Genomic DNA, 18667 nt, shown 5'->3' with positions numbered 1-18667 from the left:
CGAAAATAAGCTTCTTCAGGTACCCCGCAGGTTTTTTCCTTTACCTGCTATAGATTTGGGCATCGACAATGACTTTTTAAAAAAAGGTTTTTGGAACAGATGCTGCATCCAGCCATATTACCGGTTTAGCGTTTAGCCGTTTTGAGTTGTTGTGTTGGCCACGATGGGCCTAGCGGAAAATGGCGGCTCACTTTTGCTGGCTTCCTTTCTTAGAAACGAAATAACCGTGGAAACAATCTTAACCGGCAATGTTTTAGCCTTTTTGGCGGTTTGCGACTTCCTTCACAGACGAAGTAGATGCGGTCATAGTCGCGGTAAGTATTTCATCATGACACGCATTACTTTTAGGGCGCTTACGGAGCGCCATGCTAGCAACAGCCTTGTTGCTGCTGCTTTTGTTTCCACATCGAAGTTTACTTCCTGTGCATTTTGCAAAGGGCGAGAGATCTGCACATTTAAATACAGGGTGGCGACCCGTAAAAGTCTACCCGTACTGCATGTGTTTTTCATATAAAGTACTGAAGGCAGTTCAATGCTGGAAGATTGTAAAGCGATTGAGCATCATAGCGTAAAGTTATCATGCGTGACGTACGAACCCCGTATTCAAAACATTCAATGTTTCCTCAAACGGCATCGTGAGGCAGAACTGGCTGGACACTGTAGATCCTCTAATAAGTGACTGTCCAAGCATAAAGTGAGTGACTTCGAAACAGGAGCTTCGCAACTCTGCAGCGTGTAACAATAACAACTTGTAACAAACTTGTCGTTGACGGGGTTGGCTGGAGTCATGGTTGTCATGGGAGCGGCCGCCATTTTCCCTCACGGCGGTGCTGGTATTGAAGGTTGTTTCCGGTCGTGTGTGCGGTTCTTGAGGGCCAATGGTAGGTTGCTGCGTGCCAAAGTGCTCAAATTCCACCCGGAAGGGATTTCGTTGTTTTGCCTTCCCGCGAAACCCCGAGAGGCGAAAGAAATGGTTGCTTCACTGCAAGCGTGACAATTGGACTCCGACTTCGCACTCAGCGTTGTGCGAGGTAATTCTGTCCCTGAAACTGTTATTGCCCAAATGATGTGGAATAAGGCACGTTTCTGTGTTGTATGTCGCGGTAGCGTAGCCAGAAGAATATTTTGGGAGTGACTCAGTGGGAGCTTTACATGGTGAAGGAGTTTGCTACCTGCAATGAAAAAAAAAAAAAAAAGTTTGTGGTAGTAGGGACGACCCCCTGAGCCTCCCTGGCTATGCCACTGCTATGTCACTTTTTAGTAATCTGCTGTTATGCAAGTTCAGAATCAGTGGGCCATCATAAATATTATTAATTCCCGTCAAAATTAAGTAATTCATATAATTAATTAATTGTTATTATTTATTAATCCGAAAGAATTACGCCTCGCTTTCAAATATTTCGTGAGATAATTGAAGTTTATGCTCTCACTAAATCGGCGGCGTGCTAAGGCACTCTCCGGCGCGGCTGGAAGGGCGATGCCCGCTTCTTGTAAGATTTTAAATAGCCCTAATGTAGCAGGGCAACAAAATGCTTTGTTGGGCTAGTTGGTAATTCATTGTAGACAGGAAACACACAGCGCGAAAACAACAACCACGGGAGGAAACATAAGACACACACGGGCGCTAACTCCAACTAAACTTTACTGCGCTGCAGTGCAGTAAAGTTTAGTTGGAGTTAGCGCCCGTGTGTGTCTTATGTTTCCTCCCGTGGTTGTTGTTTTCGCGCTGTGTGTTTCCTGTGTAGCAGGGCTTACAGCGAAAATACAGCGCGATAACTTTGCCAATGAAATACCAAAACATTACCAAAACATTTTCGGTAAAAATTCGCGGTACTTTTTTTGAGGGCCGAGCAGGTCCACAGGATCATTTTGCATCGAATTGCCCAGAAGCCACTCAAGGCCTGAAGAACTGGAACACTCTAAGGGTGCTGCATTTCCAAAACTGCTAAGGCGCCGCCCGATATTGATAAATAAAATACTTAAAAAACCAAAGGCCCTGCTCATGTGGTTCGACATTTTGTGTAAAACGCAGGGTAAAAGAAAAATGCGGCTTCAATTCATGTGGAGGAATTATTATAGTCCAATAATTCCAGGTTACAATTTATCCGCTGAGCTTCGAGTTTGGGGAGTTTTGTTATCCGCGCCTATGAAGATGATGATGATGATGATTGCATTTTTCGTGTTATCTGGTGCATACGCAGACAAAGAAGCAAAGAATTTAATAGGTACATTTCAATATTAAATGCAGAAACCTTTGAAGGGAAGCGAGTGGGAGAAATGCTCCCAACAGTTCCCCCTTGTGGCTATCTCCAAGGGTTCCCGAAAAATGCTGATTTTGAGTCGGGGGAATCGCTACGTGAATTTCCAAAAAAATCAGAAAACTGCACAGAGTGATCCTGCATCGGAAACAACAATGAGGTCATCAACGAACAAGCAAGCTTTAAACAGTGCCCCTCATGCATTGCTACCTGTTGAGGTCACTTTTAGGAAAAAGCTGCCTCTTAATATGTAACGCGCTTTATTTTATTTATTTATCTTGCGCACTGGTATTCGTTGATGTTGCAATAAGTACAGGACAGCTTCTATTTCCATCTTCCTCCACTCAGAGTACTCATGCTGGTGCGCGGGCAAGAGCTCACCAGACATAAGCTCACCGGGGCAGGACAAAAGCTCACCAGAGAGACTGACCAAGGTTACGTCAGGAGAGCCTTTTACGTATTTCACACGTTGGAGAGTGGGTTAGTTCATGTAGAATATGCGCCCGTCTAGACTGACCAAGGTTAGTTCAGGAGAGCCCTTTACGTATTTCACACATTGGTGCGGCGAGTTTTTGTCTGCTCCCGGGTGAGCTTTTGTCCTGGAACCACTCATGCTCGCGAATACCACCTTGAAACACAGGTACGACGGCAAAAGAGTCATCCTTGACACATGTGGCCTCCTACAAGGCTGCTGTGATTCCCACGGGACCTGGGACTGGGGAGGGGTGTACGGGGGCTTCAAGCAAGATGAAGCATTCAACAGGCCATCTCACTTGACCACACCGGTCTCCTCCTCCCCAATGGGGATTTCGTGTCCTTTCACTCCCGTGAGTGCGTGGGTCGTCACACATTGGCTAATGCTGTGCCGTCTAGCAGTGTAAAAGCGCATAGCTCACCGTCTGTTGCTCATTTCGTGTGTATGACTGCGAACTAGTTCTGTAGTGCCCTGTGAGCACCATGTGCGTGAACGAGTCGTGAAGCAATGGGGAGCAGGACGGTGCCCCCCTCGAAAGCCCGTAAGCGGACAAAAAAGGCCAAGAGTGCTGCGCTGCGTGAGAAGCGGAAGCACCAGGAGGCAACCGAAAGCGCAGTTCGTCAGCAGAGTGATGACAGGTGAGTGGACTTGCAATGCTGGCAGACACTCTTTGTCTGGTCCATTGGGCCTTATTTGGTGCGGGTGTAGGAAAAATTGTCCCTGGAGAAATGGTCCCCAGATAAAACGTTCCACGGAGAAAATGCCCCCAGGAGAAATTGTCCCCGCAAAAAAAGTCGTTTTCGTTAAACAGCACTGTGGGTGGGCCCCCCTCAACCGCATGGTGAACTGTCAAAAACAAGCCTAAACTAACCTAGGTTCCCACCGGGAACAATTTCTCTGGGGTCGTTTTTTCCGGGGGGACGTTTTCTCTGGGTACGTTTTCTTCGGGGATGATTTCTCCCGCAACAATATGCTCTGCAAGTAACCGAGCGTTCTGCGCATATCTCCTCTCCCGGTTACTCCACTCGGGAAGCCCCATTGGCTACGGCGGCGCCCCCCCTCTTCCCTCTCACTGCCTCCTCTCATGCGCAGAGACGCACTTGCACAGCGTATTTTTCCGGATCCCATTTAGCGCATAGCATGCTTCGCACGGCGAACGTGCGTAATAGCGTGTTCATCTGTATTTGAAAATTTTTGGTATACAGAAGCTAGAAGAGCTACCTATAGGATGCTGGTCACCCCTTTCGATTTTTGTCAAAAAAACAAACAAAAAAACTCTAACTTAGGGCACAGATAGAAGCGAAAAAACACTAACCTCAGCTCGATTCGACATCTGGTCGTCAGCCTAACCGCCTTTGTCTGAATGGCGCCGGCATCACTGGATTACTTTTTGTCTTTTCCTCTAACTTTGCTACGCTGTAACATTGGAAGTATATTTTTGCATGAAATGAAATTTTGGTGCATGTTCAGAATCGGTGGCCCAGCCATTTGCTCGTCACAATGTCATCCTTCGTGACTGACTTTGTTAGTTTTGCAACGATACGCATTGTTACTTTGTTGCGGAGGGTTCGGTAGTCTTTTCACCCGTTGTGACTGACTTGGTTAGTTTTGCAACGATACGCAATTATTACGTTGCCACAAAGGGTTCAGGTAGTCTTCACCTGTTCTGCTGACTTGGTTAGTTTTGCAACCGTACACGTTATTACGTTGCCACGAAGGGTTCAGGTAGTCTTTTCACGCGGTGTGACTGACTTGGTTAGTTTACTACTTGGTTTTGATACGCGTTATTACATTGCCACTAGTTAGTAGTTATATTTAAACTACTGTAGAAGTAGTTAGTGGCCATCACTGTTATATATACAGGGTGTCTCAGTTCAATCCCCGGGCTAAATAATTCGCGCGGGTCATTTGGTGCAGTAATTAATTGGTTTCGGTTTACATATTTTTGTAGTGGCTGGTCGCGGTGAAGCGCAAAAGGACACTCTTCCACTCCCTTATCCACGAATGAATTACGTGTTCTAGAGCTTACTTCGCAATGGAGAGTGTTGAAGAAGAAATGGAAAGCATGTGATACCAAGGTACTATGTGATTAACTGTGTTTTGTCGGTGCGATCATAACGCAGAAAGGGTGCATATCGGTCACATGAGCAGGGTGAGGACTGCATGGCGTAGCGTGTCTGACGCTGTTCCTTTTTCTTCACCACTCCATGAAGTAAGCTCAAGAACACATAATTCATTGGTAGATAAAGGAGTGGAAGAGCGTTCTTACCCGGTATACTGGGTGAATATCACAATGATTACACATTTCAATCGCGTCAGAAAAAATTTCTTCGCAAACGTGGTGATGGGGAAGAAGCAAAATAAATTTTAAAAAAAGTAAAATCTGATCCCCAAACATCTCCTCTTGAAACCCTCCATATTTTCTGTCCAGTGGCTTCGAGTGGTATACGCCAAAGAAAGTGGATCGGGATCTGCATTTTGCTCGATTTTCTGTTTTGTTTCTACGCGATTACCACGTTTGCAAGTATTACACTAAAGCTTCACCCAAATGGCTATCAGTCTGCACAATTTGAAGTGGATGGGGCCTTGTCTTCAGCTTTTCCGACGCGATTGAACCGTGTTCTGACTGCGATATTTGGCTCGTATATTTGCACCGTGTCTACTTTCTGTTCCGGTATTTGCTCTCAACCGCGTAACATATATGTCGTCCTTACAGCTGCCAAGTACCAGAAGTCATCATAGGAACAGCCTTCATGTCACCTGATGACGCACCAGATAGCAGTGGCAGTAGAGCTGCTAGTGAAGCATGTCACAGCCTGCAGCGTCCTGCTGCGTCTACTTCGTTCAGCACAGATGAGCCTGCACCATGCGGCGATTATCCAGACCTGGCAACAAGGAGGACAGCCACTGTGCAGAGCGCGGGGCCTGAAAGCCGGGTAACAACGCTTCGTTCAACCATTGTCGTTGGCTTGCAAGGTATATTGGATGACCATTCGCAGGCAGTAAAGCTTCACAGCGAGGGTTGCGCCTTTTGTGGGTAATATTCCACGAGAAACTTCGGGTTAAATTTAGTTGCCACCCTAGAGTACAGATGTTCTAAGTCACCACCGTGCACGTTCCGACACTATTTGCGCACTCAGGATGCGACCACGAATGACAGTATCAATGACGTCGTAGTGAGAGGGTGCCTCGTAGTGGGAATTTGATTTTCGCGGGCGAGAGAGCTGGCAGCAGTCATCCTTTCCTCTCCTACCCACTCTACAGCAAGTGTGAAAGCCGTATTGATGAGAACGTCCATGGCGCATTGCTGGCGTCTATGGAAGCTGCTGCAGCTGGAGGAATCCAGCTAGCGAAGAAGCGAGGTTAGGGCGAAAAAGTCAGATTGCCAAAGATTGCAAATCATTCGATTCCGCTGACAGCAGGGAAGCAAGAAAGTTGCTGTCGTCTGCCGACATCAAAATCCTAAAAAAGCTTAGCCCGATCCACGAGAAGGCGCAAACGCCAAAACCATCACCAGAATCACGCCGGACGCAATCAACGGCCTTCGACATCAGCTCAAGAATGGCCCGTACCATGTATTTGGTACGTATGATGGGTGTCCACGTGAGCATTGTCTCATAAAACGGGGAGACTTGGTTCAGCTGGGAAAACAAACAGGGAAGGGAAAGATACTGGTCCGTTCTAATGACGAGGTTGACGTCTTTGCTGATAGATTTGACATGCTGTTCATGGACATGACAAGTAACGCTGCAGAGACGTACATGAGCCTGCTTGCTGTACAGTGGGGGGAAAGCGTGTATCTGGTTCCAAGGGAAGTGGCTAAGAATACCGGTGTCATGTTGCTGCTCTTGGATATAACATGCGCGGTCCCAAGTGGCACTCCTATTTTACGAAGTGGACAGCCAGAAGGAGCCCAGGTTCTGCCATGAAGAAGCTGATCCAATCCAAAGCAAAAGAACAGAGTTGTAGACTGTGCAGGAGAACATTAGATTTCAGAAAGGCCATGACGTCCAAGGATCCCAAATTCAGGAGCGTTTCTGGAGATAAGGATTATGGTTCGCAGTCGGAGAAGCCAGACTTGGACAGTACAATCTTTATCACAAAGGCAGCTCAGTTCCTTTCCAGTATTGCAATTACTGCAGAAGAAGCTGAGAACCTTGAAAGGTCTACAGTGCCAGAGCCGTATATTAAAAGGGAGTCTGGCCATTGGGAGGAGTCACAAAAAGAGGCTCAACCTGTCAATCACAGTTTCGCTCATCTGATTGGTTTGCTTTTTACCAAGGGGGTCGCCACCATACTGCCACCCAAAACGGTGACGAAAACAAACACTGTGAAGCGGAGATTTTGTGACAAAAAATTTTCACAGACTAACCTGATTTTATGCTGCAAATGTACATCCTAATATAAGTTTCTCAGAAATCAGTTTCAACTTATGCTCATCCATCGATATCTAACTGAAAATAGTACGTTTTGTCGCCAGTGTTAGGCCTAGTGAACACGAATCACACGAATCAATCAACGAAATCATAACGAAAACGGTGCTGTGCTGTACAATCTTATATTTATATAATTGCTGGATTTCATGGATATAAACATTCTTGCCTCTTATATTCCAAATATTCATGTAGATCTGTTTAAAAATCATACTGACAACAAAATGTGTCCCAGCAGGTGGTTCTGCCGGCAGTGGTACAACGACGAAAGCAGACGACAATTCCCGACGTGTCTTACACTCCCTAGGTGGCGCTCATCAAATTTGCGCCAACAACCCACTACTTTTGCAGATTGCGAGAGGTATTCATTTCAATCCCATCCAATCCACTTGCCACCCAGAATGGCGCTGCCCATGTTGGATAAGGGGGCAAATAGTGAGGATCGGCTGACTGATAGCGCCCCATATTTCCAGACTTCATTGGTCGGAAAGCTGAAAAAGTGGGTGGAGCTTCAGGTATAGGCATGACCCATTAATGGCCAGACTCCCTTTTAATATACGGCTCTGTACAGTGCAGCAGAGCAGCTCGGCGCTGTGGCATGAACAAAGAAGAATTAGGATACCTTCGACAGCTATATACAGTATTTGCCGCCTGCACAGAGCGCCTTTCAAACACTCCCGCATAGTTCATGAATACTGTACCCCAGGAGCCTCCGAAACAATCCTAACATAAAATATGGAATGGATCACGAGAAAGACGCTGTTGAAGTATTTCGATTCCAGCATCCGCATTTCGGAGTTGAGAAATGCGGATTGGTTGTCGATCCTGCAATACCGTTTCTGTGTACGACCACGGACAGGCTGATCGACGATGACGGAATCCTCGAGATAAAATGCCCCGCCTCTGCTACCAGTTATGACACGATCGACGAAGCCTCGAGGAGACATTCCATCGGGGTAAAGCTCCATAAAAACATACTGCAGCTACCGAAGTCGCACAAATATTTCTATCAGATTCAAGCGCAACTAAACATCACTCGCCGAAGGTATTGCAAGCTAGCTGTGTGGTCCCCGTCTGACCTCAAGGTGATTCATATTGAGCGTGATGAAGAATTTTGGCAAAGGCTTCTTCCTGAACTGAAAATTTTTTAAATCTGGAATACTTGTTGCCCAAGCTAGTCGACCCTTGAGTGAAGAAGAACATGAAACTAAGGGACGAACCAAGCCGTCATGATGAACTGCGCGACACAATATAAGAACGGAAGATAAACCCAATCGACGACATCGCATTGGGCTTTCGTCTGCGTATGAATGCAACAGAGCTTCCTTGCGCACTGTTCTTGTAAACGTAAAATGACGTACATAGTGTAAATGTGCTGTGGTTTTAGCTTGTATATATGCTGTACATCTGTATACATACGTATATGCGCGTTGACTTCATGTAGCGAACTGCACATTGACTTACTTCCTTTTAGCTTCAATTTATTTTCAACGTGCCATTATTTGTCAATTTTAGAGTGTGTGCGTAGCTCTGTTCGTGCAATAAATTTTGCTGAAATAACACACTCACCCAATGCGTGAGAAAGAGAATGAAACCTACGCGATGAATATGATGTATAAATGTATATTTCATTATTAAATGTTGACATCTGTAGCATCTGTGCAGATGTTCTGAGTTACTCATTCAATGTGGTCTCCTGCCTTTAGCCTGAATAATACGTTCACACTGATTAACGTGACTGCCATTCTTTTATATTTCAAACGTCAATTTCATTCCCAACAATTCTAACTTGGGATGCAGGCGTACAACTAAGTACATACACGTTAGTCCATGTTACATTGGGCACACTCACAAGAGGAAATACTTGCTCTAGCTACTTCTCTTACTCAGGTACTTACTCTTTCTTGGGAGACTCCTGAACCGAAAACTATAATATCTGCATTTATTAGTCGTCCTGCTGGCTGCCACATTATGTGGACTGCCGCCAAAATTAAAACAACGTTATGCACATTTTTATTTCTATAAAACTAATTATTGTTATAGAGAGTAATTAAATTTGGACTATGGACTTTTGGACTATACACTCCCCTGACCTACTGAGCCGACGTGCGCATCGCCTTCCCAGCGCAATGCCGACCTCCTCTCACTTCAGGCTACTGGCGACAGAGCATCGAACTGAAACGTTTTTGGGTTTGGCCATAAACGTTCGGTTCCGGTTCAGCTCCGAAGTTAACCGGTTCGGTGTTCTTATGCGCTACAAAATTATAGGAACCCACTAAAAATGATACAACATCTCTTAGTTACGTTTTGTATACATTTATTTCTGTTTTTTGACGAACGGGACCCCCGAGCACTGTGCCGCCAATCTAGGCAGGCAGACCGCTCAAATCCCCACATCACCCCCACCACACAACAACCCGAACCGGTAACCGAAGTTTTTATATCGGGTCAGTTCCGGTTCAGCTCCAAGACGGCGCAAGTAATTACGGTTCAGTTCCGGTTTAGTTCCAGCTAAAAAATGACGGTCAGTTCTGGTTTTGGTTCCGTTCCGTTTCGGTTCGACGATCTGACTGGCGACTCCAATGAGCTACAGGTGGCACACCGAATTTCCAAGATGGTGGACGAGAATGAGTCTGTCAGTGTGTGCCAATCCAAGCGAGCGTAGGGTCTGCATTGGCAGCCGCATTCATCTTTGAGGCTCTGTTTCGGTTTTGCAGCATGAGCTGCTTAGTGGAGACTTCCTTGAGATTGCGTCGTCGTCATTTGCATATCCGCACAAAGCTCTTATCGCATATGAGCTTGGCGCTGGGAGTAAGGAGGAGAGTCCCGCCACATTACAACCGCTATCGATGGAAAGTGAGATAAAAACCAAAGTACAGGTCCCGACAAAAGTTTATGGAACACTGGAGTGGTGTATGTTGCCATCTGAGCGGCACGGTTGCTGCAAACAGGAGCAGATAGACTTACAAACAGGTGACAGGTCCTCTCAGTAAGTTTGTCCAATCCCCTTTGCCGCTAGGGATGTTGCTGAGCTCAAGAAATATGTCGCTCCGGTGTTCCGTACATTTTTTTCGGGATCTGAACGTCAGTCTTTCAGCGTGAGCTGTATACCGTAGACATTCCCGAGATCACAGCGGCGACATGTGGGGGGTAAGGAGGAAAACCGTACCAATTTACAGCCGCTATCGGTTGTATCGCCGTATTTTTAATATATAGCCGAAAGCGTACACGATAAGATCCTGAAAACGCGAGAACCCATTCACGCTCTTTAAAACCCTGTGTGCAGGGCTCCTGCCACCACTAGGATGGGTCGCCCGAAGATCGTGAAAACATCCGAACAAGTGGCCGCCGCGCAGGCCAAGCGCAGAGAGAGAGATAGGGAGCGCAAACGCCTTGCACGGCAGAAGTCAGCTGTTCGCGCAAACCAGGCCGGTGCTGGCCATGCCCGTCGGCGTGACGATGAAACAGTTCGTGCAGCCGAGGCAGCGGCGAAGCGTGAAAAGCGTCAAGATCCAACAGTACGAGCAGCCGAGGCAGAAGCGAGGAGGAGGCGGCGGCAAGATCCTGCAGTACGAGCTGCTGAGGCAGCAGCGAAGCGTCGTCAGCGGCAAGATCCCGCAGTACGTGCCACTCAAGCCGAAGCGAAGCGGCGCGAACGGCTACTCAAGGCAGAGGGAGCAACGAAAGCCTTCAAGTGCATGTCCCTCGACAACTCCTTTGGCTTCGGGTGTTCCGTGTGCGACAGATTGTGCTGTAGAAATGACCTTTGCCCAATTCCTGCCGCCAGTCACTTTGTGCTCCAAGAGGCATTCCCCGGCGAAGACCTTTCTACGTTCCGTGTGTGCGCCACGTGTCGCCAATCCCTCAGGGACAGCAAGGTGCCCAGCCTTTCAACTTCGAGTGGATATCGCTATCCACTGAAGCCCGCTGGCATGTCGCCTCTAAACTTGGTAAGCGAGAGACTGGCTGCGCCACGCCTACCCTTCATTCGTGGAGGTGGCCAGCGTGACATCAAAGGCCCGATTATAAACGTGGCTGTTGATCTGGACAAGATGGATGTTTGATGTGTGCAAACTTGTCTACACACTTTCATCGGGTCTTATTTAACCACACGCAAAGCTGACGCTGAATTTCGAGTTTACGCGAGTTGTAACCGTCCCGTAATTTTTTAATATGCACAAATTGAGATGCTTCGTAAAAGCGGAATTAATTTTGTTCCCGGGTCATCTGGCACTGTGCAGTTCAACTCAGAGAAGAAGGCAGAGAGCTTCTGTCGTCTGAGTTTGTTTATATACGTCGGGAGCGGAGTGAACAAATTGAGAATGGGGGCATTGAGAATGCAAGAAAGGCAAAGCAAGTATTAGCTGCTTGAGAAAGGTCACATACCATATGTTGTGGAATGTGGAATAGTAGTGTCCAAGGCAATGCAATTTTTGGGCTGCTCCTACGAGTGCCCCTCAGTATTTACGTGTCAGTGTGTCAAAGAAACAAAGGCTCCGTTAGAAGTATATAGTGTCTCCAGAAGTTAGATAGTTATTTTCGGAACTTTGAGACGCAAGTAATTATAAAAAAAATGAAATGCACAAATTAACGTCCACATGGGCATTTGCAATAGCTCAAAAGCACACTTCTCTTTTGGTGTGGCGATGCCCAAATATGCTCATATGACGTTAGCAAAGTGATGTTTGCAGAACTGTGTGACTTTATGTCAAAGGTCTATGAACAACACATATTTTGAAACCCTTGGCACGCACGCGTATATCTGATGCCTTGGCCTGCCATAACACCATGTGCACGCTTTTAACATACCATATGATGCGCTGCGAATGCACAACTGAGCGCTGCAAATGAGCGGCAAAGTAAAGTTCTCTTTTTCTGCATTGCTCTCGGTATTGTTCACGTAAAACTTAATGTGATAATAATAATAATAATAATTGGGAATAGATTGACATGTAAGGTACTTACTTTTACTTAATGTGATACTTTTATCTTTACTGAGTCATTTGTTGATATGCGTGCGGTACCATACAAAAGCTTTCTCTGTTATGAACCTCACGGAACATGGTGGACGCTTGTGTATGCTGCGTCAGTGATATTATTTACTTTGCCCGAGATCTGAAAATGCATACGTGACAGCACGACAAAGAAATGTCAATTCCTCGATTTTTTGCAATGTAGTACTATAATAATACTATAACGTTTACTCAGCCTGCAGCAGAGGTAGATTCCTTCTGCAGGGGACATTAAATTTGCTGCGCCGTGTGCTCAGATTTCAGTGCGCGTTGGAGAACCCCCATGTGGCCAAAATTACCCACAGTCTGACCACTGTGGCGTCGCCCAACAATCATGGTTGCCTCGCTACATAAAGCCTTAAATGTTTTAAGGAAGATAGATTTATGGCGACATGAGTTGACCAGGAAACTTGTGCGGTGGAGCAACATGTGGAGCAACACATTCTTTTTTATTAGGAAATCGTTAGAGGAAAGCGTAGGGCATTTCCACCAGGCTGAGAAGCAGCTAAGAGTGCAACGTAACTCTTTTTGATTTCGATACACTCTTTCTTTTCCGCATTCTACCCAAAAGCAAAAGAAACGTGTATCACTTCCTCTGCCCGGACCCGCTTTTGGAACCGCTCATGCAACTTTCTCTAAATAGCTCCCTCTAGCAACTTTGCCACCAGGTGGCCACGGCTTCGCTGGAGCCGCCAGTATTATCGCCGGAAGAAGCAGAAATGTGTTTCTCCGCCATCCGAGCTAGGCATCGTTCCTCCGCGCCGTCCCCCATAAGGAATACACGGGGAGCGCCTTAGCACTCCGACGATATAGTGCGAGCATAAGCTTCAGTTATCTCACGAAATATTTGAGAGAGAGGCATAATTCTTTTGGATTAGTAAATGATAACAATTAAGAAATTATTTTTATAGGAATTAATTATATTTATGATGGGCCACTGATTCTGAACTTGCACAACACACGTTTCTTCACAGGTCACCAGCCTTGCAACGTAACTGGTTTTGTGTGCAGTAATCCAATGGTTATTGCAGGCACACTTTGAAGCAGACCAGTTCGAGTCCAAAAGGCAAGATGGATGGCGGAAACTAAAACCAAATGCTGTGCCGACGATATTCAGACGTGAGTGTGATTACCCTTCTGTATTCAGGACACGACCTACTTGATTATAACGACCATGTCATAATCAGCAACCCCCAACGAGGAGCCCATCCGCACGATCCACTAGGGACTCATTGGCCCGCGAGATGAACATCACGATTGGACGATGGAAATTTCAATTTTGAACACACAGAGGCAGACATATGACTACCGTAGCAGACGACAGCAAACGCTTCTATGAAAATGCCTGGAATGATGATGATGATACTTAACTTTAGAAAGAAGCATCTCCCGTAGGACCTCCACTGCTTGAATAAAAATACTAAGGTAAGCTGAAGTACAACGTATTGCAGAAATTAATGAAGTAATAACCGGGCCGATGAGTAGCGCCACCACTAGCGTCCAAATGCGGCACTGGGAAGAGGTGCCTATGACATGGTCGTGATTCAGGACAACATCAAGGATGTGCTTGATGGCAGATTTTATGAAATCTAATTTGCGAAAAATTGAATTTTCCTGATTGATTTCCAAAATTTACCAAGTTAACCTCACATTTCTCTCTCTTTCTTTTTTTTTTTGACAGAAATAGAAATCCCACATCGGATTTACCCTATTGTGTTGTAAAATACAGTCCCAACTGCTTTGATAGTAGCTAAAAAAAGCGAAAAACATCGTTTCGAGGTGACATTTTGTCAGCTGAGCTCAGTTCCTCATGAAACTAATTTCAAGATGCGGCGGAAGAAAATCTGTCACCAGCCCCTTCCAGTTTCCTTCTTGCTCTTCTTTCAGATAGCTTTATGTTGCAACCATGCTGTCGTTATCAGCAGTAGCTTGGGAAAGGGAAAGTGAAAGGGCGGGTACATGCGGCACCTTGTTGACGTGATGTAACAACTAAGAGTCAGCCAATAGGTTTGTTGAAGAAGCCGCAGTGCTGCTGCGCCTGTGTACGCCTTGCTTTTCCTATCGTCTCCGTCGTTTCACACCGCATTTCCCAGCACGCCCTACTAGGGCTGCTACCTGGAACTTTTTTCAAGTGGCCTATTGAAATCATGTTTTCAAAGGTGGCAGCCAATCACGGCATGCTCTCATCATCGTGGCCACGAAGACGAACCACTGTCGTCTGCGTGTAGTGATTCAATGTCCCCGCGTACTGAATGGGAAAACTTGGAAATACAGCACAAAACAGTCCCATATCTTTCTCAAAACTGATTTTGTGGAAAGCGCGTTGTACTATTTGTCTACACGTTCATTTCTCCAAGTTCCGAGCTATATGCTATCGTTTGCGAGTTCTTGTATTCTCATCTGACAAATTCGCAGAACGACGAATTGCAGTAGCAGACAAATTCTGACTTTGATATGTCCACGTAGCAAAGGAGGGAGGGGAGGCAATAAGCGGGCCTTCTGTATATAGGTGGCATTGGTACGTGGCCCCCTAACAGCGCTTCTTTCGGAGATCGGAGTGGGGATGGGCAACTTCCTTGCCCTAAAAGACGGTTTTTGCACATTTGCCTGGCTGTTACCGTTGCAGTGTTAAATGCATTTTTGTAAAAGAATGGGCTAAATACAGCATGCACTTTCTGTTTCCATTAAAAAACAATAAAAAAACGAACATGAGGTTGACTTAGCAAATTTTGGAGTTCAATTGAGAGAAGTTAATTTCTCTCAAATTAAATTTGATAAGAGGGCTCAGAAGGCATGGCAAAATATCCCTTGTGTGATTTCATGCCGGATTAGGCAGAGTGGTCCGGTCGACCTCTCCGATTTTTTTCTTTCAAACATATATTAAAGCCTGATGCCCTAGGAGGCAAATTGGCACTGAAAGTATTTGAAAATAATTGGTGGTTATTTTTTAATGAATTGTCATATACATGTGGGCATTTCGACCATTGCGCTTCCTACGCAGTTTGACGCCACGTATCTTCATAACTATTTGACATATTCAGCTGAATGTTTTTCCACATGTTGCCTGGGTCGGGTAGCATTGCATCCTAAGTTCTGAAGATCCTAAGCTTTGCCTTTGAAGACGTAAAAAATTGCAAAGTTGCCTCGTTTGTAAAATATGGTACCTTTTGGGAACCTCCCAACTCGTCCCCCAGTTGCGATACCTGAAAGTAATCTACATCATCGTTATCGTCTCGGAATGTCCTTTCTTCTCATAGCGTATACATCGTATCATGGATTAAGGCAACGCCCCCAACAGTCTTTTTGCGAGGGGTGTCTATGGAAAATGCGTAAATTCGACAGCGCGCATCCCATATATGCCCACTCGTGACATCGGTCATTTTACTCACAAACGTTCTTCATGACGACTCAAAACAGCACATTGAAAACATTTTGCTTCAGAGATGGTCGAAGTTACGTTTGTAACTCAACGTCGTTCGCAACGTAAACTCGACCATCTCTGAAGGAAAATTTTCAAAGGGAAAATTCAAAGGGAAACCTTAGGATCTTCAGAACTTAGGATGCAATGCTCCCCACCCCAGACAACATGTGGAAAAAAATTCAGCTGAATATGTCAAATAGTTACAAAGATATGTTGCGTCAAACTGCGTAGGAAGTGCAATGGTCGAAATGCCCACATCTGAATGATAATTCATGAAAAAATAACCAACAGTTATTTGCAACTACTTCCAGCGTGAATATGCCTCCTAGGGACAAGGCTTTAATATATGTTTGAAAGAAAAAAATTGAAGGGGTCGACCGGACCACCCTGCCTGATCCGGCGTGAAATCACCCCCTTGAGATAAATAGAATTGACCACAAAGTGTTCAGGCAAGTAAATTTTTGGATAGGTTTTTTTTCTTTTTCACATTAGGTAAAGCACCCTGTGCATGGACTACAGTATCAGAAACCGTACATTAAACACGTGCAGTTTCAGACGGTTTTCCAGCGTGTTGGAGTATGTAAAACCGTACAACAACGGCTTTCTGTAGGATGAAAAATCGAACGATGCGCAGTTCTTGCACCATGTAGCGCTGTGTTGGGGCCCACAGCAAATTTTTCCAGTGCCAGTGTCATGCATGGATGCTTTTAAAAAAATAATTCCGTATTAATGTCGCGAAGCAACTGTGGCTATGGGTGGCGTACAGACGTGGGCAGGTGAAGAGAGGACAGCAGGAAGGACTGGGGGACAGAGAGGACATGGATGCTACAGTGAGCTGTAGAAACTACATGAGTCATATGTATCTCTCTGCAGAAATGGGCAGCAAGAAAAGGCCGCCTTCCAAAGCACGCAAGAGAACAAAAGTGGCCAAGAGCGCCATGATGCGACATCAACTGCGGCGTCAGGCGGATGCTTTGGCTCGTCAACAAGACGATGACGTGTGAGTGGTGTGTCACATGGCCCAATTTAGCATCACTTTCCTGAAGCGCACTCTTCCCAATCGAATGTCACCTTCATTACACATTTTATATACGGCTTACAGAAGTGTCGCTAAACTGTGACAGGAGTGACGAAAAATGAGAACTCGCAATGGCAGCAAAATGGCATTTAGGTGTGCACCACAATTCCGTCGTAACGATATTTCGGAAACACTGACCCGGAAACACTGACCCGGAAACACTTCCCGCATATCTTCTTGCAACATTAAAGGGACCATGCAAACAAATTTGACAATCCTACGACAATTTTAGTTTGTTCCTCTGTACTAAAGCATTCACACTGTGAAATATGAAGTTGAACATCCTGTTTATACCCGTGTATAATCATTCCTACTTTGTATTTTCGCGTATGTGTAACATACATATCTTTCTTACAGCCGGCAAGTACTTGTCGAAGCAATGCTTATCGAAGCGCCCTCCACATCATCATGCACCTCACAATTTGCCACAGGTCAGGGAGCATGTTATGCGTTGTCGTTGGTTCGCAACAAATATTGGACGAACATTCTCGAACAGTATTCCATCGTTCTTGTACATCATCACCCACACACCAAAAGTTTGCTTTAACGAGAACCACGCTTCTCCCGAGATTGGAAAGAAAATTAGAAACACATCTTTACCACGTAGCTTGTTGTGTGTCCTGCGGAAGTTTTGAATCCAGCAACTCCAGGTGGCGTAACCGTACCTCTTTCCAAGGTTGCAACACGGGTGGATGCCGTCAGTAATAAACTGATACTACCATGCAACACCAAAATGAAAAAATCCTATCATTGTGCTATGTTGCGTAGATACCCTTTTGCATGTTTTTGTATTATGAGTTGTGGGGACTGGGACGAGCGAGAGAGCGACAGGTGCGTCGTGACGGTGGCACGGTGCACCCCTGCATGGTGCGCCCCTGCATGGTATACGCCACGGTGATTTGTCTCTCAGCAGGAGAAAGGGTAAAGTTTGGAGGAACTGTATGGAGATGTGTCTATCCACTTACAGGGCAGCACTAACGGAGCATTCATATACCAGTATGGTACTCCACAGGAGAAACCATGTGTACCTGACTTTGAACTGTTACCTCTCTATTTGAGAGATAACAGTTGAGTTTGAGACATGAGTTTTGTTTGCAGGCAGTAGGGGAGAGAGGGAAACAAGGGTGCTGCTCACCTATTTGGACAGCTCGCCTATTTGCATAGTGTATTCAGGCAATGTATCGTTGGGAATAGAGCCCCCCCCCCCCCCCCCCCCCCAAAAAAAAAATGAAAACAGCTCATTTTGTTGCTTATTAGTAATAGCCGATCATTCTTGTTTGTTTCCAGTAACAGAGGAATGTGGTATGCGTTACCACTACCAGCTCCAATTTTTGTGGTATCACATTTCTGTTTCTGCCACCATTTCAACCAGTGTTCTCTGCGTGCTACGTCATCACCACTTCTGCTGCTGTTGTGAAAAGTCTTGCACTACAAAATACCATCATGTATGTGACCCATGCCTTCCTTGCATTTCGTTTCAGATACATCCATGGCTTCAGTTTATCCCCTCAACATCAAGCAGGAACCAGAAAATTGTAGCCTTTCCTGCTCACCAAGGAACGTAGCAGAAAATGAGGAATTCATCTCTCCCGATCCTCCAGGTGACATACCGTTTTAGCACACAGAATCTCTCAATTTTTTTAGAACCCTCATTGGCTGGAACTAGAATGGTTAGCATTCACATATGCCCACTCGTATCAAGTGCTTGCGGCAAAGTCAGTTCATGTATTACTTGCGCAGGTTTCCTAATTATGAAATAAGCAGACAGTGAACAGCATAGATGCTAAATGTTCTCCAAATTTATTGGACCCACGCAGTTCTGTTTGCAAGTATTGGCACCACCAGACTTTGGTCACTGTCGTGGGGATGCAAGAGCTCATTTCTCCACTTGCCCTCATCTTAAAAGTTTTCAGGCTATAGAGCAGCTCACACACCCTCGTACTTGCTGTACGCGGCTGAATCGAAGGTTTCTAAAAAGAGACAACAAAAA

The 18667-nt window shown here is 45.7% G+C and overlaps 1 protein-coding gene across 10 annotated transcripts in view; it reads left to right on the top strand.

Moving 5' to 3' along the window:
- The first annotated feature begins 164 nt into the window (after positions 1–164).
- LOC135391823 (zinc finger protein 431-like) overlaps positions 165–18667 on the top strand; it is a 30009-nt gene continuing 11506 nt past the window's right edge. For 2 of the 10 annotated variants that reach the window (XM_064622304.1, XM_064622305.1), the window contains exons 1-7: positions 3283–3371; positions 5450–5669; positions 10453–11116; positions 13210–13297; positions 16473–16599; positions 17035–17108; positions 18159–18278. In XM_064622304.1, the coding sequence (XP_064478374.1) occupies positions 5497–5669; positions 10453–11116; positions 13210–13297; positions 16473–16599; positions 17035–17108; positions 18159–18278 (1246 nt within the window). In that variant the 5' untranslated portion in view covers positions 3283–3371; positions 5450–5496. Of the gene's footprint in view, positions 315–1015; positions 1032–1647; positions 3086–3192; positions 3372–5449; positions 5710–10452; positions 11117–13209; positions 13298–16472; positions 16600–17034; positions 17109–18158; positions 18279–18667 lie in introns of those variants that run through there. The other 8 variants (XM_064622310.1, XM_064622313.1, XM_064622311.1 and 5 more) reach the window with 8 other exon arrangements.

The sequence above is a fragment of the Ornithodoros turicata genome, chromosome 4 (assembly GCF_037126465.1).
Source record: "Ornithodoros turicata isolate Travis chromosome 4, ASM3712646v1, whole genome shotgun sequence".
Taxonomy (NCBI): domain Eukaryota; kingdom Metazoa; phylum Arthropoda; class Arachnida; order Ixodida; family Argasidae; genus Ornithodoros; species Ornithodoros turicata.
Note: the sequence above shows the minus strand (reverse complement) of the source record. Positions and strands in the feature narration are given on the sequence as shown.